At 40.8% G+C, this 26330-nt stretch overlaps 1 protein-coding gene and 1 non-coding gene across 2 annotated transcripts in view; one reads left to right on the forward strand and one right to left on the reverse strand.

The window, feature by feature from the left end:
* LOC102190840 (cytochrome P450 2J2) overlaps nucleotides 8740-26330 on the reverse strand; it is a 34759-nt gene continuing 17168 nt past the window's right edge. Inside the window, exons 6-9 of the mRNA XM_005678341.3 lie at nucleotides 24291-24432; nucleotides 23752-23939; nucleotides 12092-12230; nucleotides 8740-9262 (exon numbers count right to left, since the gene is read on the reverse strand). Coding sequence (XP_005678398.2) covers nucleotides 9084-9262; nucleotides 12092-12230; nucleotides 23752-23939; nucleotides 24291-24432 — 648 coding nt within the window. The 3' untranslated portion in view covers nucleotides 8740-9083. The remainder of the gene's footprint in view (nucleotides 9263-12091; nucleotides 12231-23751; nucleotides 23940-24290; nucleotides 24433-26330) is intronic.
* On the forward strand, nucleotides 25086-25157 carry TRNAA-AGC. The gene has a single exon. It is a non-coding gene; the product is annotated as a tRNA-Ala (tRNA).

Raw genomic sequence — 26330 nt, forward strand, 5'->3', positions numbered from 1 at the left:
GGACTAGATCATTCAGTTCAGTTCAGTTCAGTTGCTCAGTCATGTCCAACTCTTTGCGACCCCATGAATCGCAACACACCAGGCCTCCCTGTCCATCCCCAACTCCCCAGAGTTTACTCAGATTCACGTCCATTGAGTCAGTGATGCCATCTAGCCATCTCATCCTCTGTTGTCCCCTTCTTCTCCTGCCCCCAATCCCTCCCAGCATCAGAGTCTTTTCCAATGAGTCAACTCTTCGCATGAGGTGGCCAAAGTACTGGAGTTTCAGTTTTAGCATCATTCCTTCCAATGAACACCGAAGACTGATCTCCTTTAGAATGGACTGGTTGGATCTCCTTGCAGTTCAAGGGACTCTCAAGAGTCTTTGCCAACACCACAGTTCAAAAGCATCAATTCTTCGGCTCTCAGCTTTCTTCACAGTCCAACTGTCACATCCATACATGACTACTGGAAACCATAGCCTTGAGTAGACGGACCTTTGTTGGCAAAGTAATGTCTCTGCTTTTGAATATGCTGTCTAGGTTGGTCATAACCTTCTTTCCAAGGAGTAAGTGTCTTTTAGTTTCATGGCTGGAATCACCATCTGCGGTGATTTGGGAGCCCCCAAAATTAAAGTCTGACACTGTTTCCACTGTTTCCCCATCTATTTCCCATGAAGTGATGGGACCAGATGCCATGATTTTAGTTTTCTGAATGTTGAGGTTTAAGTCAAATTTTTCACTCTCCTTTTCACTTTCATCAAAAGGCTTTTCAGTTCCTCTTCACTTTCTGCCATGAGGGTGGTATCATCTGCATATCTGAGGTTATTGATATTTCTCCCAGCAATCTGGATTCCAGCTTGTACTTCTCCCAGTCCAGCATCTCATGATGTACTCTGCATAGAAGTTTAAAAAGCAGGGTGACAATATACAGCCTTGATGTACTCCTCTTCCTATTTGGAACCAGTCTGTTGTTCCATGTCCAGTTCTAACTGTTGCTTCCTGACCTGCATATAGGTTTCTCAAGAGGCAGGTCAGGTGGTCTGGTATGCCCATCTCTTTCAGAATTTTCCACAGTTTATTGTGATCCACATAGTCAAAGGCTTTGGCATAGTCAATAAAGCATAAATAGATGTTTTTCTGGAACTCCCTCACTTTTTTGATGATCCAGCAGATGTTGGAAATTTGGTCTCTGGTTCTTCTGCCTTTTCTAAAACCAGCTTGAACATCTGGAAGTTCATGGTTCACGTATTGCTGAAGCCTGGCTTAGAGAATATTGATCATTACTAGCATGTGAGATGAGTGCAATTGTGCAGTAGTTTGAGCATTCTTTGGCATTTCCTTTCTTTGGGATTGGAATGAAAACTGACCTTTTCCAGTCCCGTGGCCACTGCTGAGTTTTCCAAATTTGCTGGCGTATTGAGTGCAGCACTTTCACAGTATCATCTTTCAGGATTTGAAATAGCTCAACTGGAATTCCATCACCTCCACTAGCTTTGTTCATAGTGATGCTTCCTAAGGCCCACTTGAATTCACATTCCAGGATGTCTGGCTCTAGGTGTGTGATCACATCGGGATTATCTGGACCAACCTAGACAGCATATTATTCCCTGGTGGCTCAAATGGTAAGGCATCTCTCTACAATGCGCGAGACCTGGGTTCAATCCCTGGGTCAGGAAGATCCTCTGGAGAAGGACATGGCAACCCACTCCAGTGTTCTTGCCTGGAGAATCCCAGGGACAGAGGAGCTGGAGGGCTGACGTCTATGGGGTCGCACAGAGTTGGACACAACTGAAGTGACTTAGCAGCAGCAGCATGGTCCATGGGTTGCAAAGAGATGGACACGACTGAGTGACATTCAATTCACTTCATATACATATATATTTGTTTATACTTTGTATATTCACTCAATCCTTGAAAGAAGCTTATGATATTTCCATGTCTTGGCCCTTGTGAATAATACTACAGTGGACATAGTAGTACAGATGTCTCTTCATTAAATTAATTCTCTTTCTTTAGATATTTACCCAGAAGTAGGATTACTGGATCATAAGGTTGATCTATTTTAAATTTTTGAGTAGTCTTTATAATGTTTTCCATAATGGTTGTGCCAATTTATTTACTAATCGGCAGTGTGTACAAGGGTTTGTCCGTGTACTTGCCAACACTTGATATCTTTTGATAATAGCCATTCTGACAAGTATGAGGGGATAGCTCGTTGTCATTTTCATTTTCCTAATGATAAGTAATGTTGAGCACTCACTGGTAACTTATTTCATCACTATCACTGCTATAGTTAATTTGTTATAAGTCATATTTGAATATAATTGACAAAGGTGTTCGACTAAAAAAACCCAGGTTCTTATTTTGGCTGTGCATTCATTCTGCCTTGGTGAGCTTTTTCACTCTTTTGGGCCGTCTGTATAATGAGAATAATATTTTCACTTCATCCTGAGAGTTCTAAGAATTAAATAAGATTAAGGCAAAAGTTCTGAGATATCTGATATCTACTAGGCTTATAGTGAATTTGGGAATCTTATCCATTCTAATCAGTTTCCTGTGGATACAGTCCAGTAGAAGTTCTTAACCACAGTTACCTGAACAGCTACTATCTGAAATAAACATGGCTAATTTTCAAATTACACTTTCAAATAAGTGTTACTTTTTGAAATTTTAATGAAGTCCAGCTTACTTTTTGTTTCATAAATCATGCATTTGGTGTTGTATGGAAAATCATTGAGAAACTCTCAAGGTCATCTAGATAGCTTCCTTGTTAAATCCTAGAAGTTTAATAGTTTTGAGTTTCATATTTACATCTATGATCCATTTTGAGTCAGCCTTTGTGAGAATTGTAACATCTGTGTCCAGGTTCATTTTTTCCATAGGGATGTCCAGTTATTCCAGCAACACTTTCAGGAGATATTATTTTTTCTCCATTGAATTGCATTTGTTCCTTTGTCAAAGGATTGTGTGTTTCTGAATCTATTTCTGGGGTCTTTATTCTGTTCTACTGATCTATGTGTCTATTCTCCACCAATACCACACATCCTAATATGCAGCTTTATAGTAAGTCTTGAAATCTGCTGGTGTCAGTCCTCCAAATTTGCTCTTCTCCTTCAATTTTGTGTTTATTATTCTGGATCTTTTGCCTTTCCATAAACACTTTAGGAACAGATCGTCAACTTTGTATTATTAATTTACATAAAATGAGTGATAAGTAAAGAAAGTTCCCATATTTAGCTTGCTTACAATACCAAGTTTTTAATTTCAAATTTCTATTGTTCTTTGCTTGTATTTAAAGAAATTAAAATTTCTGTGTTAATCTTTTATTACTTACTACTTTGTAGCATAATCCAATGTTTTATCTTACTACATTGCTAACATTGCTTACTAGTTCCAGAAGGCATTTTGTTAATTTCTTGTGATTCTCTAATAGACATTTTGTTTCTTTCTTGGTAGTTTATATATATATATATATATATATATATATATATATATATATATACATATACATACACACATATATATACACACACATATATATCTTTTGTCTCATTTTCTTGTCATATTGCATTAGTTAGGACTTCTAGTACAATCTTGAATAAGATGGATACCTATATCTTTTTACTGATCTTCTGATGAAAGCATCTAGCTTCTCGCCATGACTATGATGTTAGTTAGCCATGAGTTCTCTGTAGATATTTTTTTTTTATCAAGTTGAGGAGGTCCTTCTCTATTCTCATTTGCTAAGAGCTTTTATTATTAGTGCACGTTGGAGTTTGTCAAATGCTCCTTCTGCCTCTGTTGATGAAATCATATGAATATTCTTCTTTAGCCTCTTGATGTGATGGAGCTTCATTAACTGAATTTCAAACCCACTTTGCACCATAGAAAAAATTCCACTTGATCGTGATGTATAACTGTGTAATCTTTGAATTGGATTTACTAATACTTGTTTGAAGATTTTTGCACTTATATCAAGAGAGATTGATTTTTCCCTTTTTCTGATCTCTTTGGGGATTTTCTTGTTTGTTTGTTTGTTTGTTTTTAGTACTGGTCTCAAGGGCTGAATTATGAAGTATTTTCTATGCTTTGATTTTCTGAAAGAGATTGTAGCAACTTGCTATAATTTTCATCTTAAAGTTTAGTAGAATAGGTATTTGGAAGCTTCTGGATCTGGTGCTTTCACTTTTCAAAGTTTATTAATTATTTAATTTCTTCAATGGATACAGGCCTATTGAGATACCTATTTCTCCTTGTGAGTTTTTCTAGACTGTGTTTCAGTGAATTGGCCCATTTATCAAATTTGTGGGCACAGAGCTGTTCATAATATTCCTTTCTTACAATGTCCATGAGATGAGTAGTGATGTTGTATGTTTATTTACAGTAGTAACTTAAAACATCTCTCTCTTTTTCTTAGTTAACTTGGCTACATGTTGCCAACTTAAAAAATAAATTTTTTTTAACTTTTGGTTTTGTTCATTTTCTCTATTTTCCTATCTCCAATTTCATTCACTGATGCTTGCATTTTTATTATTTTCTTATGCTTTCGATTTAATTTTCTCTTCCTTTTCTAGAACCATGAGGTGGAAGCATAGATTATTTTAAACCTTTCTTTATTCAATGGTATAAATTTTCCTCAAAGCACTGATCTCACTGCATCTACACATTTTGATACTTTATATTTTCATTGTTTAAAAACATTTTTTGGAGATTTCTTCTTTGATCCATGTTTATTTGTGTGTGTTGTTCAATATTCAAATAGTTCTAAGTTATTCATGTACTATTCTTTTATTGGTCTCTAGTTAACTTATTTTGTTATGAATGCATAATTTGTGTGATTTCCATGTGATATTTGATAAAGTGTGTTTTATACTTAGAATGTGGCCTATTTGGTGAATGTTCAACACGAGCTTGAGAAGGATATGTGTGCTACTCTAGTTAGATTATGAATTCTATAAATCGCAATTGGATCCAAGTAAGTGGTAATATTGCATGATTCAACTTTGCCTTTACTGATTTTCTGACTCTTGGTTCTGTCCACTGATGGTAGAGGGATATTCAAGCATCTAACTATAATAAGAAATTCATCTATTTTGCCTTGAAGTTCCATCAGTTTGCAGGTGCATGCACATTATAGAATTGCTATGCCTTTGTGGAAAACTGATCCTTTTGTTATTTACTTCCCTTTTAAAGTTTATGATAATTTTCCTTGCTCTGATATCAGCACTTAGTACAGCTACTTCACTTTTCTTTAGATTGGTGTTAGGATGGTATATCTGCAGAGGGCATGGCAATCCACTCTAGTATGCTTGCCTGGAGAATCCCATGGGCAGAGGAATTTGGTGGGCTACAGTCCATGGGGTCGCAAAGAGTCATACATGACTGAGAGATGAACACTTTCAACTTTCAGTTTTCAGGATGGTATATCTTCCTCCAACTTTTTAATTTCTTCAGTGTTTCCATATCTAAAGTGGGTCTCTTTGAGACCCATGCAAGACAGGGGTGAAAGGAATATTCATAACCTAGGTGCTTTTCAGGAAAATCAGTGCCTCATCCATGATGTCACAAAACATGTCTTATGCTGGCATGCTGTGTGTCAGACACAGACACAAAGGAAGAGGGGGAGGGAACCTGGAGCTTCCAAAATAGATGAGGAATAAGAGAGTTATAAAAGGACAGAAAACAAAAATTATTTTGTAATGCTTTTACAGATCGAGAATTTATATTTTACAGTCTCTCAATGTGCTTTTGAGAAAAGAAAAGGGCAGAAAGTTCAACTACCCTCAGTCCTGTGTCCCCAGGTTTCTGGTTAATTGTGGTCACATGCTACTTGGGTCTGGGCCCCATTGCATCTATCAGGCCAGATGAGTGTCCAGGGGTTTTCCATTGATCCCATGCGAGTAGGTGAATGCCTGCCCTTATAGAGTCATGGAAATGCACAACGGAATAGGAATGGACCTCAGAGATGACTATAAAAAGCCCTATGTTTTATAATTTAGGAGACTGAACACATGATGAAAAGTATTTTGGCCAATTCTAAGTCTCCAAAGAGGATGAACTGATGGGGGAATAAGGAGTGGAAGACAAGGTCTCAGATGTTTGGGTGTTCAAGCTCTGGTTTGACTCCTTTTCTTCTAGAAACATAATTTGCAGTGCTTTCCAGAGAGGCAGCTTTCCAAGAGGTTACAAGGAAAGAGCATTGGGGTGATGCAGCCGGGGCTCTCAGTGTCCTGCTGCTGTTGTTCAGTCACTCAGGTGTGTCCAGCTCTTTGTGATCCCACGGACTGCAGCACGCTAGGCTTCCCTGTCCATCACCAACTCCTGGAGCCTGCTCAAACTCATGTCCATTGAGTCGATGATGCCATCCAGCCATCTCTGTTGCCCCCTTCTCCTCCTACCCTCAACCTTTCCCAGAATCAGGGTCTTTTCTAATGAGTCAGCTCTTTGTATCATGTGGCCAAAGTATTGGAGCTTCAGCTTCAGCATCAGTCTTTCCAATGAATATTCAGGGTTTATTTCCTTTAGGATTGACTAGTTTGATTTCCTTGCTGTCCAAGGGACTCTCAAGAGTCATCTCCAGCACCACAATTTGAAAGAATCAATTCTTCAGTGCTCAATCTTCTTTATGGTTCAACTTTGACTTCTGTACATGACTAGTGGAAAATCATAGCTTTGAGTATACAGATCTTTATTGGAAAAATGATGTCTTTGCTTTTTAATGCTGTCTAGGTTGACTCGATGGATGTGAGTCTGAGTGAATTCTGGGAGTTGGTGATGGACAGGGAGGCCTGGTGTACTGCGATTCATGGGGTCACAGAGTCGGATGCAACTGAGCAACTGAACTGAACTGAACTGAGGTTTGCCATAGCTTTTCTTCCAAGGAGCAAGGGTCTTTGAATTTCATGGCTGCAGTCACCATCTGCAGTGATCTTGGAGCCCAAGAAAATAAAGCCTGCTAATGTTTCCACTTTTCCCCTGTCTCTTTTCCATGAAGTGAGTTCTAGTCTAGCTCAACCCTCCCCATGCACTTCAGGAAACACAACCATTTCTCTTTGACTTCCCATTGGCTTTGACAGACTTAGGATAGATCCAGCCACACACTTTCTCTCTCCCTCCCTCCCTCCCTCCCTATTTCTATTTCCCTTTCTAATGGTGCTCACTGATTTAGCTTTTCTCTGAATCCCAGCAACAGGATTTAAGAGCCCCATGCCTTCATGGCCCTTTTTGCTCTGAGCTACTTAAATTCCTTAATTCTAACAGTTTTAGGAAAAAAGATCTTCTATAAGGTTTAACACAGTTTACCAGGTGTCATTGTTTGTCTGCATGTGGGTTGACATCCAAATCCCATGGGCTCTCAGTGGAACTTGGCCTTCCAGTTGATGGCATTTTCTCTCCTTAGTGCCCACAGAGGGGGCCTGAGCAGGATTCCTGCATTTCTGTCTCCTTCTATACTATACTTTGTCAATGCTCATCAGCTGTGTTTAGGCTGGGGATACATGTCAATCACAGTGACAATTTTTTTTTTTTAAATTGGAGGCTAATTACTTAAGCCAAAGAACTAAATAGACATTTATCCAAAGAAGACAATCATATGTTAAGAAAATATCTATCACAACCACCATGTTCTTAACAACAATAAGTGTGTTGGTAAATAATGCATGAGGGAGGTTTTAAGGTAAGAAGGTACCTTAAAGAGTCAGAAAGTATTTCCACATTTACTTCCCCCTAACCAACCTAGGAGAAGGGGACGACAGAGGATGAGACGGCTGGATGGCATCACCGACTCGATAGATGTGATTTTGAGTGAACTCCGGGAGTTGGTGAGGGACAGGGAGGCCTGGCGTGCTGCAATTCATGGAGTCGCAAAGAGTTGGACATGACTGAGTGACTGAACTGAACTGAACCAACCTAGATAGCATATTAAAAAGCAGAGACATTACTTTGCCAGTAACGGTCCTTCTAGTCAAGGCTATGGTTTTTCCAGTGGTCATGTGTGGATGTGAGAGTTGGACTGTGAAGAAAGCTGAGCGCCGAAGAATTGATGCTTTTGAACTGTGGTGTTGGAGAAGACTCTTGAGAATCCCTTGGACTGCAAGGAGATCCAACCAGTCCATCCTAAAAGAGATCAGTCCTGGGTGTTCATTGGAAGGACTGATGCTGAGGCTGAAACTCCAGTACTTTGGCTACCTCATGCAGAGTTGACTCATTGGAAAAGATCCTGATGCTGGAAGGGATTGGGGGCAGGAGGAGAAGGGAATGACAGAGGATGAGACGGCTGGATGGCATCACTGACTCAATGCACATGAGTTTGGGTGAACTCTGGGAATTGGTGATGGACCGGGAGGCCTGGCGTGCTGCGATTCAAGGGGTCGCAAAGAGCTGGACATGACTAAGCGACTGAACTGAACTGAACTGAACTTGCTTTCCATGTTTGTTTAAATATCGTGACCTTCTATTTGGCTCTGGTGTCCAAGGCCAAGGTAGTGTTTTCTTAGGTAAACCAGAGAAACTGCTTTTCCATAGAACTGTGCTTATCAATCAGGAATTTACCTGCCCTATTGACTTCCCAGGTGCCAGTCTGAGGCAGAAGCAGGATAAGCTTGCCCAATGCTACCAAGTGTGAGGGCCTTTCTGGCTGACCTCTGTGATTGCCCCAGGGCCAAACTCCTAACTCTTATCCACCATTTGGCACCACTTTGATCCAGGCCATCTCAACAGGCCATAAGCAAGTCCTCATCTAAGGAAGGACACAGAGGGAGGCAGATCACAACTGTGGATTTTATTATGTGCTTTATAGTTTCCAAGCAATTTAAAGCCCTTTATTTCCTCTGATCTTTGCATTAGTTTTTCCTTTAGAGAAGAAATCATTGTCCACCTTATACTTCCCAGATGAAATGAAATCACTCACAACATAACTGATTAGCCCAAGGCCCCACTGGAGACGGTAAAGCTGGGGTTTGGATCCAGTTTCCTCTGAGTCCGGTTCCTGTGAACTGCCCTAGAGGCACTGAATGCTGCTCCCTCACTTCTGAGCATGTGCTCTGTCTTGGGGGGAACAGGCCCACTGTTCTTGCTTTCCTTCCCCTCCTCCTCTCGACAATTTCAGGCCCGAGGAATAGCACAGAGGCGGTAGCTGACTGGGGAGTTGGTCAGGCTTGCTCTCAACTTTATGCTCAGCTTCTCATTCTCTGGAGGCCTGAAGGTAAAATTTTGCAGAAGTGAAGTAAAGAAAATAAACAACTCAGTTCTGGCCAATTGTTCTCCAAGGCACATCCGCTTTCCTGAAAGACAAAAGTAGGACATGAGTTACCTGCTCAGGTGGTGACTGTCTCGCAAGGACTGAAATCCTGTACCACGTCTTAAAAAACCTGAGCAAAGTGAGAGCCTGATAGGCCCTGGCCTTTATGTAGCTGGCTTATTTCATGGCAACCACCTTGTAAACCTAAGCCCAGTTAAGTGAATCTACAATTGCACAGCTCAGTGCTTTCAGGGCTCAGGATGGTAAGGCACAGTGTGTGTGTGCCGGCTGTGGACAGAACAACAGAGGGGCTGGGTTGACCTACAAACGGCATCTAACCTAAAGTCTATCAAAAATCCATTTGGAAATGATGATGGCAAAAGCAGACAAAAAGCAAAATTCTGTTTTAATATTTTTCAATCATTAAAAAAATAAAAAAACTGTTGAGAAGTATAAGAAAGTGAACATCAGATCAAGCCTTCTCAAGTATGAGGCAGCTTCTTGATACGTCACGTTTCCCTCCATTGGGACTGGGAATCTCCCTGCCAGGGCTCCCCGTGCAGGGCCGACCCCATCTCTGCCCACCTCTGCACCATCTCTTCCAGGCTCCCCCAGCCCCTCCCTGCATGATGACCTCCTCCCTACTTGGGCTACAACACCTTACTCGGGTCTCCATTATCCCTCTTGTGGGTGTTTTAATAACTTAATTTCTCACTAATTAATATATATTCACTGAAAAAATGAAAAATAAATGTCTGAGAAGTATAAAGACATAAAAGATGTTGATAATCCCATAATCCAGACAAACCCTTGTTTTTGTAAATGTGTTACATTCTAATTGTGTTAGGGAGCACACTAGATTAGAACTTCATGCATAACCAGTGAGGACCTGCTGTGTAGCTCAGGGAAGTATACCAACATTTTGTATTAACTTGTGAGGGAAAAAAAACTAAAACAACCAAAAAAGGTGTGTGTGTGTGTGTGTGTGTGTGTGTGTGTGTGTGTGTGTATACATATATGTTATATATATACATACACACACATATATATGTTTATAAATATTTATGTGTAATTGAATCACTTTGTTCTACTACTGAAAGTTAACACAATATTGTAAATCAACTCTACTTTACAAAAAAAAATTTTAAAAAAATGAGTCTTAGGCTGTTTTCTGCCACTTCCTTAGGTACATGACCTTGGACAAGAAACAGCTTTATCTAAATTCTAATTTCTTTACATTGGGAAAAGAAATACTGATTTCTTTCCTTCGAACTGTTAATAACTGGATTGCTGTACATATTACATAAAATAATTTCCTAGAAAATAAAATCTGTAATTAGAAGGGTGTGTTACAACTCTCACAACAACAACAAAAACAAAAACTTGAGGAGAATAATTAGAACACTTAAAACAGCTAAAACTTTGTACTATAATAGGAAACCTGAAGCTCTTGTAGACAGGAAGACTAGAAGGTTTTCTTACATCTCATTTCTGCTTTGAGATTAGAAAGTGACTTGCTCAATGTGAGCAAAGGTGGCACAGAACTGGAGAGGAAAGACACAGAAGATCTAATCCAATGAGTTCAGATACACTCAGGACAGTGTCCTACAGCAGGAAAGCCTGGGCTCTGGATCATGCCTAAGTTAAGCTAAGCATGGGGTCAAATTCCGGACCCTTCCTCTATGTGCCTATGTGGCATGATCAGCAAAATGATACTGTCACAGAAAATTAATCTGTATTTAATTTAACTTAATAATAAGAAAACTACTATGAATTTCAGAATGTCAACTCAGTGTAGCATTTAGTTATTGTTTTAGGAGACACTGTTAGGAAGAGGCACAGGCATTCGTATTGGACAAACCTGAACAACACTCAGTTCTAAAACTGCCCCCATGACTTTTATGAGTGTATATTCCATAGCTGACCCTGCTAAACTTCGGTTACCTTCCTTATACCCAAAGTGGTGATTCAAATTTGAACCTTGGGAGGTTACAGAAGAACAAAATGGTTCGTGAGTGTTGCCTGGTATTTTTGTCTACTGAATCATTTTTCATATCCTCGGGACTGAAGACTTTACACATAACAGATGCTCAGGGAACATTTATAGAATTAAGGATTTGGGAAATCATTTGAAACGATCTCAACAAAACACATAACTCATTATCTGGTACATATGAAGAATTTTGTTATTCATTTCACAGTTATGAGTTAAAACATTTAGACCTTTGGAACTTTTGGAACTGGCTGCCTTGGAAACATGAGTTTCCCTGCATTCTCTTTCATACATTTCAGGTTGTGCACCATGTGAATGATGTAACTATATTTGTAAAGAGTTATTAGAATTTAAAAAGGCAAAATTTAAAAAGACCTCTTCAGAAAGATCTTAAAGAGTAGAATCTCATCTACTTAAGTCCATGGCGCCAAGTCCCTTGTGATGCCCATAATGACAGACAAGCAGCTCCTTTACTGGACCCTCCCCCATCCCTTTCATAGTAATTCACTTTACATTTTTGTGAGTGGGAGGCCCTAAAAAGATCTTGGAACTCTTAAAACTCCACTCAGATGGCAAGGTTCCAACCTTCTTTGTGGGTAACAGGAGGAGGCTAAGCTTCTGTCCCCAGTGTTGGCAGGGACAGAACAATGTGAAGCTGAAATCTCCATCAGAGTCAAGCCAGGGCTTAGGAAGTAACAGCATGAGTCTTGGGGATGCTCAGCCTAGGGAATCTTGAGGTGCAACCACAGCAAGAGTGAGCCAAGCTGGGCAGGGCTATCCGGAGACGTTCCAACTAAAGCAAAGCATCACAAGGAGAAGAGTAGGCAAGGGCAGAGAGAGGAGTCCTGGGTTCCCACACGCCTATTTCTTGCTACTCACCGATTGAGAAAGGCAGAAAGGATTCCCTTTTCTTAAACTGTCCATTTTCCAGAAAATGCTCTGGATTGAATGTGTCGGGGGTGGCCCACTCTGCGGGGTCCCTGTGCAGTGCAGTCAGGTTGGTCAGGACAATGGATCCCTGGAGAAGGCAGAAGAGACTCAGGCAAGACTTGACCCACGCAACATACATGTACAGATGGGTGGCAGTCCTCTGGCACTCCCACACCTGGGCTGATAGCACCCTGAACCCCCTCAGCCTCACCAACTCACTACCTTCTGAGCCCAATCCCTAGCACCATTTTTTTTTTGCCACGGAACAGCTTACACTGATGGACTGGGATTGTCTGCTGGGAATTTACCAGGGAAATGTGACTGCTCTTAGTGCAGAATGGATCTCTGCAGGGACTTGTCAGTGTAGAACTTGGGAGGGAACACATAGGCATCAATGAACATGTATGAAACATATATGAATAATATGACAGTGGGCAGGCAGTTCTAGACCAAACTGAACCAGCTGCTTACTCAAGTGGTAACTATGGCAGTTTGCCCAACACGAAAAATGTCTCATTTGCCTACGTTTCTCACATTCTCTTCCCTCCATTATCTAGTAAATTCCACAGAAAGTTTAATAATAGAATAAGGTCACCAAGTGGAAGAAACCACTATCCTTCCTGGTATGCAGCAAGAAACTCAGGAGTCTTCCTGAATGCCTCCTTTTCCCTCATTCTGCCTTCATCCAGTCCTTCACTGGGCTGGTCAACTTTACTTGAGTTTTCTTTTGATTCTATCACCTCCATTTTAGGTCCATCACTGCCTGGTCCAAGTTACTACCTTGGTTTCCCACATTCCTACCTTAGTCCTAACTACATCCATAGCCTTTCTTTCCCCTTCAGCTGGACACACTGAAAGCTGAGTTAGCTTTGGACATGATTTAATTATGTCACTCCTATCCACCCACCATATTTGGACCTCAATAGATACCCCTCAATGGCTTCCATCTCTCTTAGATTATAGGCACATCACCTGCCCACTCTGAGTCACCATCCTTCTGCCTGCATGCTTACTACATCAAGTCTCTTTCAGTTTCTCTGTCATTTGTTCCCAATATTTTCCAGGCCTCTTCATATGGCAACCTCTGGGCATCCTCATGCCAATGAGTGTCTGCTGGAGCTGCTGCTCTAAGTGTCTTTGTCCCTGCTGTGAGCTGTGCTGCCCCTGCCTCTGCAGGTGACCCTCCAGTACTAGCAGTAGGCCTGGTCCAGTCTCTTATGAGGTCACTGTTTTATTTGCCTGTGTGCTGGTGTGTACACAGTCCACAGTCTTGTGTGTGCCCTCCAAGACTGTCCTTTTTCCATCCAGCCCTGTGGAATTCCTGAGATCACAATCTGCTCATCTTCATAGCTACATTCTCTGGGGGTTCCTCCTCCTGTTACCAGACCCCTAGGCTGGGATGCCTGCCTTGCAGCTCAGGATTTTCACTACTGTGGCAGAACTTCTGCAGTATAATTGTTTTCCAGTTGGCAGGTTGCCCACCTGGCAAGTAGGCTTCCCTGGTGGCTCAGACCGTAAAGAATCTACCTGTAATGTGGGAGACCTGGGTTTGATCCCTGGATTGGAAAGATCCCCTGGAGGAGGACATGGAAGCCCACTCCAGTATTCTTGCCTAGAGAATCCCCATGGACAGAAGTTCCTGGCTGGTTACAGTCCTTGGGGTCACAAAGAGTGGACATGACTGAGCGATTAAGCACAGCACCTGGTACGTATGGGAGCTGATTTTGTTGCAGTTCCACCCCTCCTGATATCTTGTGGTGGCTTCTTCTTTGTCTTTGGATTTAGTGTATCTTTAAAAAACATTGTTTATTTTTAGTTTAAGGATAATTGCTTTACAATATTGTGTTGGGTTTCTGCCGTACCTCAACATGTATCAGCTATAGCATACATACGTCCCTGCCCTCTTGATCCTCCCTCCTACCCCATCCTACCCTTCTGTGTTGTTATAGAGCACAAGTTTGAGCTCCCTGAGTCATAGGGCAAATTCCCACTGGCTATCTATTTAGGATGTCTTATATATATATATAAATTTATTTATTTTAATTGGAGGCTAGTTACTTTAAAATATTGTAGTGGTTTTGCCATACATTGACATGAATCCGCCACGGGTGTACATGTGTTCCCCATCCTGAACGCCCCTCCCCCCTCCCTCCCCATCTTATCCCTCTGGGTCATCCCAATGCACCAGCCCTGAGCACCCTGTCTCATGTATCAAACCTGGCCTGGCGATTTGTTTCACATATGATATTATACATGTTTCTATGCCATTCTCCCAAATCATCCCATCCTCGCTCTCTCCCACAGAGGCCAAAAGATTGTTCTATATATTTGTGTCTCTTCTGCTGTCTCGCATATAGGGTTATCATTACCATCTTTCTAAATTGCATATATATGTGTTAGTATACTGTATTGGTGTTTTTCTTTCTGGCCTACTTCACTCTGTGTAATAGGCTCCAGAGTCATCCACCTCATTAGAACTGATTCAAATGTATTCTTTTTAATGGCTGAGTAACTATTTCTATTTTATTGACTATGCCAAAGCCTTTGACTGTGTGGATCACAATAAATTGTGGAAAATTCTGAAAGAGATGGGAATACCAGACCACCTGACCTGCCTCTTGAGGAATCTGTATGCAGGTCAGGAAGCAACAGTTAGAACTGGACATGGAACAACAGACTGGTTCCAAATAGCGAAAGGAGTATGTCAAGGCTGTATATTGTCACCCTGCTTATTTAACTTTTATGCAGAGTACATTATGAGAAACGCTGGACTGGAAGAAACACAAGCTGGAATCAAGATTGCAAGGAGAAATATCAATCACCTCAGATATGCAGATGACACCACCCTTATGGCAGAAAGTGAAGAGGAACTAAAAAGCTTCTTGTTGAAAGTGAAAGAGAAGAGTGAAAAAGTTGGCTTAAATCTCAACATTCAGAAAACGAAGATCATGGCATCCGGTTCCGTCACTTCATGGAAAATAGATGGGGAAACAGTGGAAATGGTGTCAGACTTTATTTTTTTGGGCTCCAAAATCACTGCAGACGGTGACTGCAGCCATGAAATTAAAAGATGCTTACTCCTTGGAAGAAAAGTTATGACCAACCTAGATAGCATATTCAAAAGCAGAGACATTACTTTGCCGACCAAGGTCCATCTAGTCAAGGCTACGGTTTTTCCAGTGGTCATGTATGGATGTGAGAGTTGGACTGTGAAGAAGGCTGAGCACCGAAGAATTGATGCGTTTGAACTGTGGTGTTGGAGAAGACTCTTGAGAGTCCCTTGGACTGCAAGGAGATCCAACCAGTCCATTCTGAAGGAGATCAACCCTGGGATTTCTTTGGAAGGAATGATGCTAAAGCTGAAACTCCAGTACTTTGGCCACCTCATGTGAAGAGTTGACTCTTGGAAAAATCTTTGATGCTGGGAGGGATTAGGGGCAGGAGGAGAAGGGGACGACAGAGGATGAGATGGCTGGATGGCATCACTGACTCGATGAACGTGAATCTGAGTGAACTCCAGGAGTTGGTGACGGACAGGGAGGCCTGGCGTGCTGCGATTCATGGGGTCAAAGTTTCAGACACGACTGAGCGACTGAACTGAACTGAATATTCCATTGTGTATATGTACCACAGCTTTCTTATCCAAACAAATGAAAAGATGTTTAACATCACTCTTTATCAGGGAAATGCAAATCAAAACCACAATGAGGTACCATTGCATGCCAGTCAGAATGGCTGCTATCCCAAAGTATACAGGGAATAAATGCTCAAGACGGTGTGGAGAAAAGGGAACCCTCTTACACTGTGGGTGGGAATGCAAACTAGTACAGTCACTATGCAGAACAGTGTGGAGATTCCTTAAAAAACTGGAATTAGGGTGTCTTTTTTGACAAGTTTTAGCTGTTTTGTTAATGGTTATTCAGCAGATCCCTGGAGAAGGAAATGGCAATCCACTCCAGTAATCTTGCCATAGAATCCCATGGACAGAAAAGCCTAGTGGGGTACAGTTCATGGGGTCTTAAAGAGTCGGACATGACTGAGCGACTGAGCACCCAGTAGATAATTGTGATTTTTGTGTTTACATAAGAAGAGTTAAGTTGATGTCCTTCTATTTCATCATCTTGAACTAATCAACAAGGCCAGCTTTGTGGGACCTAAATCTTACACAAATTGAGGATCACTTTCATTGTGTATTCTTGGTTAAGTACCTGGCTTTCCTCAGCATCCATGACCTCATCTTGTTTTCTCTTGGTTTTAGTCAGCTTCACTTGCTAATAGAGGGGTGCATCCTGGCCCTGGCAGCCAGTACTCCAGAGCTCCCATGTCGGGGCTTGTGGAGAAGCACTGCACACGACATCCTCCAGGGGGACTTTAGTCGCTACTAAAAGTCAGGGTAAGGAATCCCCACACTTCTCCATAGTGGCTGTACCAGTGTAAGAGGGTTCCCTTGTCTCCACACCCTCTCTAGCATTTATTGTCTATAGAATTTTTAATGGTTTATGTACCAATTTTTTTGGTACATATACACAATGGAATATTCAGTTCAGTTCAGTCGTGTGAGATGATACCTCACTATGGTTTTGATTTGCATTTCTCTAAAAATGAGTGATGTTGAGCATTTTTTTCATGTGTTTATTAGCCATCTGTATGTCTTCTTTGGAGAAATGTCTGTTTAGTTCTTTGGCCTACTTTTTGATTGAGTTGTTTGTTTCTCTGTTATTGAGCTACAAGAACTGCTTGTATATTTTGGAGATGTATTCTTTGTCAGTTGTTTCATTTGCTATTATTTTCCCCCCTTCTGAAGGCTGCTTTATTAACCTTGCTTATAGTTTCCTTCATTGTGCAAAAGCTTTTAAGTTTACTTAGGTCCCATTTGTTTATTTTTGATTTTATTTCCATTACTCTGGGAAGTGGGTCATAGAGGAGTGTTCTGCTTATGTTTTCCTCTAAGAGTTTCATAGTTTCTGGTCTTACATTTAGATCTTTAATTCATTTTGAGTTTATTTTTCTGTATACTGTTAGAAAGTGTTCTAGTTTCATTCTTTTACAGGTGGTTGACCAGTTTTCCCAGCACCACCTGTTAAAGAGATAGTCTTTTCTCCCTTGTATATTTTTGCCTTCTCAAAGATAAGGGATCCATGGATTTATCCCTGAGCTTTTTATTTTGTTCCATTGATCTATACTTCTGTCTTTGGCCAGTACCATACTGTCTTGATGATTGTAGCTTGGTAGTATAGGCTGAAGTCAGGAAAGTTGATTCCTCCAGTTCCATTCTGCCATATGACCCAGCAATGCCACTGCTCAGTTACATACAGAGGAAACCAGAATTGAAAGAGACACATTTACTCCAATGTTCACTGCAGCACTGTTCACAATAGCTAGGACAAGGAAGCAAGCTAGATGTCCATTGGCAGATGAATGGATAAGAAAGTTCTGGTACTATACACAATGGACTATTACTCAGCTATAAAGCAGAACACATTTGAGTCAGTTCTAATGAGGTGGATGGAACTGGAGCCTATTATACAAAGCGAAGTAAGTCAGAAAGAAAAACAGCAATACAGTATATGAATGCATATACGTGGAATTTAGAAAGATGGTAATGACCATCCTATATGCAAGGCAGCAAAAGAGACACAGACATAAAGAACAGATTATTGGACTCAGTGGGAAAGGTGAAGGTGGGATGATTGGAGAAAATAGCATTGAAACATGTATATTACCATATGTAAAACACATGACCAGTGCAAGTTCGATGCATGAAGCAGGACACTCAAAGCTGGTGTCCTGGGACAACCCTGAGGGATGGGGTGGGGAGGGAGGTGGGAGGGGGCTCAGGATAGGGGGGACACATGTGCACCTGTGGCTGATCCATGTTGATGTATGGCAAAAACCACCACAATATTGTAAAGTAATTATGTTCAAATTAAAATAAATAAAATAAAATAAAAATCAGATTTAGTTGGTTCGCTGGGTCTCATAGAACATTACATCAGAAAAAATCTGTTGGAATGAATCTTTTGGGTTAGGATAGTTCTTTGCAGTTAAATATATTGCTGTGAATATGCAAAGATCACCTGTGAACACCTTTAGACTTCATATTTCACACACAAGACGGTCAGTCAGCAAGAACATCAAAAACGCAGTTGCTGCAGGAATAGCTGAATTTACAGGCTCTGTAGGGACAGAGACCAAGGGGAGCCCACGGGAGATGCTCCTGTGTTCTTCCCTTGAGATCAACTCCAGGTTCCACACACAGAGGGACTCACACCAACTGCAATGCATCCCCAGAGATGGACCAAGGTGGTGAGAAAGCAGACTGTGAATGTGCAGTGTGCAGAGAGGGCACTAGGGGGCACAGCAGAGCTGTCTGCTGAGATCCTAAGACAGCCAGGCAGAGAGAGAGCAGAATTTCCTCAGTGAACACAAGGAATTTAACAGAGTACCACTGAGAACAATTGCAGGGAGACTCTTCTAAAGTCAAACTAAATAAATAAATTTGACAAACCATTAGCCAGACTCATCAAGAAACAAAGGGAGAAAAATCAAATCAATAAAATTAGAAATGAAAATGGAGAGATCACAACAGACAACACAGAAATACAAAGGATCATAAGAGGCTACTATCAGCAATTATATGTCAATAAAATGGACAACTTGGAAGCAATGGACAAATTCTTAGAAAAGTACAACTTTCCAAAACTGAACCAGGAAGAAATAGAAAATCTTAACAGACCCATCACAAGCACGGAATGAAACTGTAATCAGAAATCTTCCAGCAAACAAAAGCCCAGGTCCAGATGGTGTCACAGCTGAATTCTACCAAAAATTTAGAGAAGAGCTAACACCTATCCTACTCAAACTCTTCCAGAAAATTGCAGAGGAAGGTAAACTTCCAAACTCATTCTATGAGGCCACCATCACCCTAATCCCAAAACATGACAAAGATGCCACAAAAAAAGAAAACTACAGGCCAATATCACTGATGAATATAGATGCAAAAATCCTTAACAAAATTCTAGCAATCAGAATCCAACAACACATTAAAAAGATCATACACTATGACCTAGTGGGCTTTATCCCGGGGATGCAAGGATTCTTCAATATCTGCAAATCAATCAGTGTAATACACAACATTAAAAAATTGTAAAATAAAAACCATGTGATTATCTCAATAGATGCAGAGAAAGCCTTTGACAAAATTCAATATCCATTTATGATAAAAACTCTCCAGAAAGCAGGAATAGAAGGAACATACCTCAACAAAATAATAAAAGCTATATATGACAAACCCACAGCAAACATTATCCTCAATGGTGAAAAATTGAAAGCATTTCCCCTAAAGTTAGGAACAAGACAAGGGTGCCCACTTTCACCATTACTATTCAATACAGTTTTGGAAGTTTGGGCCATAGAAATCAGAGCAGAAAAAGAAATAAAAGGAATGCAAATTGGAAAAGAAGAAGTAAAACTCTCACTGTTTGCAGATGACATGGTCCTCTACATAGAAAACCCTAAAGAATCCACCAGAAAATTACTAGAGCTAATCAATGAATATAGTAAAGTTGCAGAATATAAAATCAACACACAGAAATCCCTTGCGTTCCTATACACTAATAATGAGAAAATAGAAAGAGAAATTAAGGAAACAATTCCATTCACCATTGCAACGAAAAGAATACTTAGGAATATATCTACCTAAAGAAACTAAAGACCTATATATAGAAAACTATAAAACACTGGTGAAAGAAATCAAAGACGACACTAATAGATGGAGAAATATACCATGTTCATGGTTTGGAAGAATCAATATAGTGAAAATGAGTATACTATCCAAAGCAATTTATAGATTCAATGCAATCCCTATCAAGCTACCAACAGTATTTTTCACATAGCTAGAACAAATAATTTCACAATTTGTATGGAAATACAAAAAAAACCTCGAATAGCCAAAGCAATCTTGAGAAAGAAGAATGGAACTGGAGGAGTCAACCTGCCTCACTTCAGGCTCTACTACAAAGCCACAGTCATCAAGACAGTATGGTACTGGCACAAAGACAGAAATATAGATCAATGGAACAAAATAGAAAGCCCAGAGATAAATCCACGTACCTATGGACACCTTATCTTTGACAAAGGAGGCAAGAATATACAATGGATTAAAGACAATCTCTTTAACAAGTGGTGCTGGGAAAACTGGTCAACCACTTGTAAAAGAATGAAACTAGAACACTTTCTAACACCATACACAAAAATAAACTCAAAATGGATTAAAGATCTAAACATAAGACCAGAAACTATAAAACTCCTAGAGGAGAACATAGGCAAAACACTCTCCGACATACATCACAGCAGGATCCTCTATGACCCATCTCCCAGAATACTGGAAATAAAAGCAAAAATAAACAAATGGGATCTAATTAAAATTAAAAGCTTCTGCACAACAAAGGAAACTATAAGCAAGGTGAAAAGACAGCCTTCAGAACGGGAGAAAATAATAGCAAATGAAGCAACTGACAAACAATTAGTCTCAAAAGTATACAATCAACCCCTACAGCTTAATTCTAGAAAAATAAACGACCCAATCATGAAATGGGCCAAAGAACTAAATAGACATTTCTCCAAAGAAGACATACAGATGGCTAACAAACACATGAAAAGATGCTCAACATCACTCATTATCAGAGAAACGCAAATCAAAACCGCAATGAGGTACCATTTCACGCCAGTCAGAATGGCTGCAATCCAAAAGTCTAAAGCAATAAATGCTGGAGAGGGTATGGAGAAAAGGGAACCCTCTTACACTCTTGTTGGGAATGCAAGCTAGTACAGCCACTATGAAGAACAGTGTGGAGATTCCTTTAAAAACTGGAAATAGAACTGCCTTATGACCCAGCAATCCCACTTCTGGGCATACACACCAAGGAAACCAGAATTGAAAGAGACACGTGTACCCCAATGTTCATCACAGCACTGTTGATAATAGCCAAGACATGGAAGCAACCTAGACGACCATCAGCAGATGAATGGATAAGAAAGCTGTGGTACATATACACAATGGAGTATTACTCTGCCATTAAAAAGAATACATTTGAATCAGTTCTAATGAGGTGGATGAAACTGAGCCTCTTGTACAGAGTGAAGTAAGCCAGAAAGAAAAACACCAATACAGTGTACTAATGCATATATATGGAATTTAGAATGATGGTAACGATAACCCTGTAAGTGAGACAGCAAAAGAGACACAGATGTATAGAACAGTCTTTTGGACTCCGTAGGAGAGGGAGAGGGTGGGCTGATTTGGGAGAATGGCATTGAAACATGTATAATATCATATATGGAACGAATCACCAGTCCAGGTTCGATGCATGATACTGGATGTTTGGGGCTGGTGCACTGAGATGACCAAGAGGGATGGTACGGGGAGGGAGGAGGGAGGGGGGTTCTGGATGGGGAACACATGTATACCTGTGGTGGATTCATGTTGATGTATGGCAAAACCAATACAATACTGTAAAGCAATTAACCTCCAATTAAAATAAATAAATTTAATATTTTTTAAAATAATATAATAAAATAAAATCTATCTAATTAAAAAAAATAAAGTCAAAGTAAAGCAACTCTTATAGAGAGAACATGGTGTAGACAACAAAGATGAGCCTGGGACTCAGAACAAGTCTGTTTCTGGAACCCAACTCTTGTCACTTTGTAACTGAGAATTCTTAAACAAGAGTAATCTCTCTCTGAGCCTGGATTTAAAATTTGTAAAATGAAGATAGCAGAATTATTCTGAGGGCTGAATCAGACATTTTGAAAGAATCTATATAGTCCCAACTGCTTTAGGAACCAAGGAAGCATTGGTTTCCTTCTCCTCTTTTCTGTTATTTAATACTACACAGGCTTGGATTTTTTTTCCTTTTTGAGGTAGTCCCATCAAGGGGCTGTAAGTTAACGCTGGAAACAATGCCTGTGGGGATATTATGTTAGAAACAGCAGTACTAATGTGATTTTGGTTCAAGTGGTCCCACATGTCCCTCATAAGTCAACATTTTCTGCCCCCAGGATTAAGAAGCAGAATTTTCCAACGCAAGTCTGGCAGGTCCCTATCCTGTGAGAAACTCTCCCAAGGCAAACAAAAGGACCTCTTAGCAAAGTCTGACTGAGAATTGCTGCAGCTGTATCCCCAGAGATATTCACAATCACGGAGTAAGAACACTGAGCAATCTCATAGCAAAGAAAAGCCAGTCTTCATATAAACACATTTACCTAGGAATCCCCTTCCTCCTCCAGAACACTTATTAGCATATATTTGAAGTAATCTTCTAAAGATCCCAAATGAAAGAAAAAAATCTAGTATTCCACCAGCAAAAATACCTCTCCCCATAAGTGTTTCCCTATGAGAAGAAAACGTCACTTTTCAGTTGAGATTCACACCATTTAAAAATATAAGCTTGGACAATAAATGCTGGAGAGGGTGTGGAGAAAAGGGAACCCTCTTACACTGTTGGTGGGAATGCAAACTAGTACAGCCACTTTGGAGAACAGTGTGGAGATTCCTTAAAAAATTGCAAATAGAACTACCTTATGACCCAGCAATCCCACTGCTGGGCATACACACTGAGGAAACCAGAATTGAAAGAGACACATGTACCCCAATGTTCATCGCAGCACTGTTTATAATAGCCAGGACATGGAAGCAACCTAGATGTCCATCAGCAGATGAATGGATAAGAAAGCTGTGGTACATATACACAATGGAGTATTACTCAGCCGTTAAAAAGAATTCATTTGAATCAGTTCTGATGAGATGGATGAAACTGGAGCCGATTATACAGAGTGAAGTAAGCCAGAAAGAAAAACACCAATACAGTATACTAACACATATATATGGAATTTAGAAAGAAGGCAATGACGACCCTGTATGCTAGACAGCAAAAAAGACACAGATGTGTATAGCGGACTTTTGGACTCAGAGGGAGAGGGAGAGGGTGGGATGATTTGTGAGAATGGCATTGTAACATGTATAGTATCATGTAAGAATCGAATCGCCAGTCTATATCTGATGCAGGATACAGCATGTTTGGGGCTGGTGCACGGTGATGACCCAGAGAGATGTTATGGGGAGGGAGGTGGGAGCGGGGTTCATGTTTGGGAATGCATGTACACCTGTGGTGGATTCATGTCAATGTATGGCAAAACCAATACAGTATTGTAAAGTAAAATAAAGTAAAAATAAAAATAAATAAATAAAGGCAACATGCTTTACTGTCCTAAAAAAAAAAAAAACAAAACAAAAAACCAGGCAGTCTGGGTGCACAATAGACCCTCTGGTATGATTTTTTGATCTGAAGTTCAAAAACAAGCAAAACCAAATTATTGTTAATGATATAGCTATATATTGTAAAATTAAAAATAAAAGTGAGTGAATGATTAACACAAAATTCAGGACAGTTGCTCCCCTGTGTGTGTGAAGGGCTGGAGGTAAGGAGTTGTGATCTCAGAAAAGTGAATGAAAACTGCAAAAATAATAGTAATTTAAAAAAACTGAGAATGAGTGAAAAAAAAAAACAAGCTTGGAGATCTGAGGCTGTGAGTGAGCCTCTAATTACCTTGACCAGGCGGTATCCATTCAGGGTGGTGTCCTCTGTCAACTCCCTGGGCACATTCATGGGGACGATGTTTCCCATTCTCTGCACCTCGTGGATGACAGCGTTGGTGTAGGGCATGGACTCACGAGCTGCTGTGCTCACCTTCTGTGATTGGCCGAGCACCCTGTCGATCTCAGCTTGGACTTTTTCTGGGAAATAAGAGGAGGCTATATTATTGTAATATTCCATAATTTTCCTTAAGCCTGGTTAAGCTAAGGAATGGGATAACCAGGATCAAAATGGCTAAAGCTATAGTGAGCTCTCCAGACTGCTCCTCAGGGCAGTAAATGAGTGAGAAGTGGGCCCTGGTATGAGACAAATCTGGTGCCAAACTCTTGCTCAACAACGTTTCTGCTGTGAGTTCCTGAAGCTTGTTGAAGCTTAGTTTCATCTTACTAGTGAGGATAAATCAACTTTCCTTTTAGGAACATTAAGATTTATAAGAACTGATTTACGGAAGCACTCTGACCTGATCCAGGCACACACACTGATGTGCTCACCTTGGATTTCGGGGTACATGGCCATGAAAAGCAACCCCCAGCGCAGGGTGGTTGAAGTTGTCTCTGTTCCAGCCAAGAAGAGGTCCAGGGTGCTGTAGATGAGGTTTTCGTCATGGAAACTCGAAGTAGCATTGCCTTTATGCTAGAAAGCATAGTGATTATTGACTTTTCAGATGATTCTAATTTGCCACAGCACACAGGGCTTCACCCAAGAGAGAACAGGGAAGGAGACACCTCCTCCCTGCCAGGAGAGATGACTTTCCCTTTAGCCACCCCAGGATGCAGAGACTTATTACTACAGTATCACTATCATCCTCTGGCTCAAGTGCTGGAAGGTGTTGTTAGTTTTGGTGGACGGAAATGGGTCAATTAGTTTATTTTACTACCACAATTAGGGAGACTCTATTAATATCCTGGGTTTTGTGGTAAAAAATCTGCCTGCCAATGCAGGAGACACTAGAGACACTGGATTGATCCCTAGGTTGGGAAGATGCCCTGGAGTAGGAAATGGTAACCTGTTCCAGTATTCTTGCCTGCAAAATACCATAGATTGTAGCCCACCATACTCCAGAAAAATTCCTTGGACTGTAGCCCACCAGACTCCTCTGTCTATGTAGCCCAGTGGGCTATATCCATGGGACCACAAGAGTTGGACAAGACTAAGTGACTGCACACACAAACACATACACACATGTTATTTCACTGGAAAAACAGCCTTCAGTTCCAACATTAGCCACAGCATTCACTATGTGTACAACTTGATCAAGTTCCTAAACCACTAAACCTATCTGTAACTGGGGTATAGCTCAGTGGTAGAGCTTGTGCTTAGCATGCACAAGGCCCTGGGTTCAACTCCCAGCTCCTCCAGGGCTTTCATCTCTGCCCTAAACTAAGGTCCACAACTTAGTTGGGCTTCCCTGGTGGTTCAGATAGTAAAGAATCTGACTGAAATGCAAGAGACCAGGCTTTGATCCCTGGGTCAGGAAGATCCCCTGGAGAAGGAAATGGCAACCCACTCCAGTATTCTTGCCTGGAAAATTTCATGGAAGAAGAGCCTGGCAGGCTACAGTCCAGGGGATTGCAGAGTCTGACACAACTGAGTGACTAACACATACACAAACTTGTCTATATTTCAATTGCTTTTTCCATAAAATAGAAATAACAATATTCACCCATCAAGTGGCATTATGGATTATATGAGTAGGAAATGGAATATAACAAATCCTCAACAAATGCTTTTACTGACACCAGAAAGAATAAAATGCACTGCTCTAAAGTACAATCCTCACGCCTCCCCAGGTAAACATCTCTGACTCCAACAGCCATTCCGAATGGCACTCCAGCATCTTTACCAGCTTCCTCCAGAAGCTTCGATGAGTCAGTGTTGCCCTGTGTGCCGTCCGAAGCTGCACACCTCATAGCAAGTGAAGTCTCCTCCTTTCAGATGGAATAAATGCTTCTATGAATGTTATAACAATAAGGTGAAATAGAGGAGACAGAAAAAATGTGTCGTTCTTTCAACTCCAGGGAAGGAATAAATAATCTGCTGCTGCTGCTGCTAAGTCGCTTCAGCCGTGTCCGACTCTGTGCGACCCCCATAGACGGCAGCCCACGAGGCTCCCCAGTCCATGGGATTTTCCAGGCAAGAGTACTGGAGTGGGGTGCCATTGCCTTCTCTGAATAAACTATCTAATGAGTCCAAAATGCAATGGTGAACATTAACCAGGGGGTTCACTATGTTAAAGGATAGACATACAATTTGACCTTTTTCCTGCTTTTTGCAAATAATACTGAAAAGTGGATGACATGGGGATGAGGGAGGAAGGCAAAAGTCCCTCCCACTTGAGGCTAAACTCTGGGCATCACACTCAATTTCACTTTTGTGTTCTGTACTGGGGAGCTAATGCTCAAAATTCTCCAAGCCAGGCTTTAGCAATACATGAACCGCGAACTTCCAGATGTTTAAGCTGGTTTTAGAAAAGGCAGAGGAACCAGAAATCAAATTGCCAACATCCGCTGGATCATCGAAAAAGCAAGTGA

This window comes from Capra hircus, chromosome 3, assembly GCF_001704415.2.
Source record: "Capra hircus breed San Clemente chromosome 3, ASM170441v1, whole genome shotgun sequence".
Classification (NCBI taxonomy): domain Eukaryota; kingdom Metazoa; phylum Chordata; class Mammalia; order Artiodactyla; family Bovidae; genus Capra; species Capra hircus.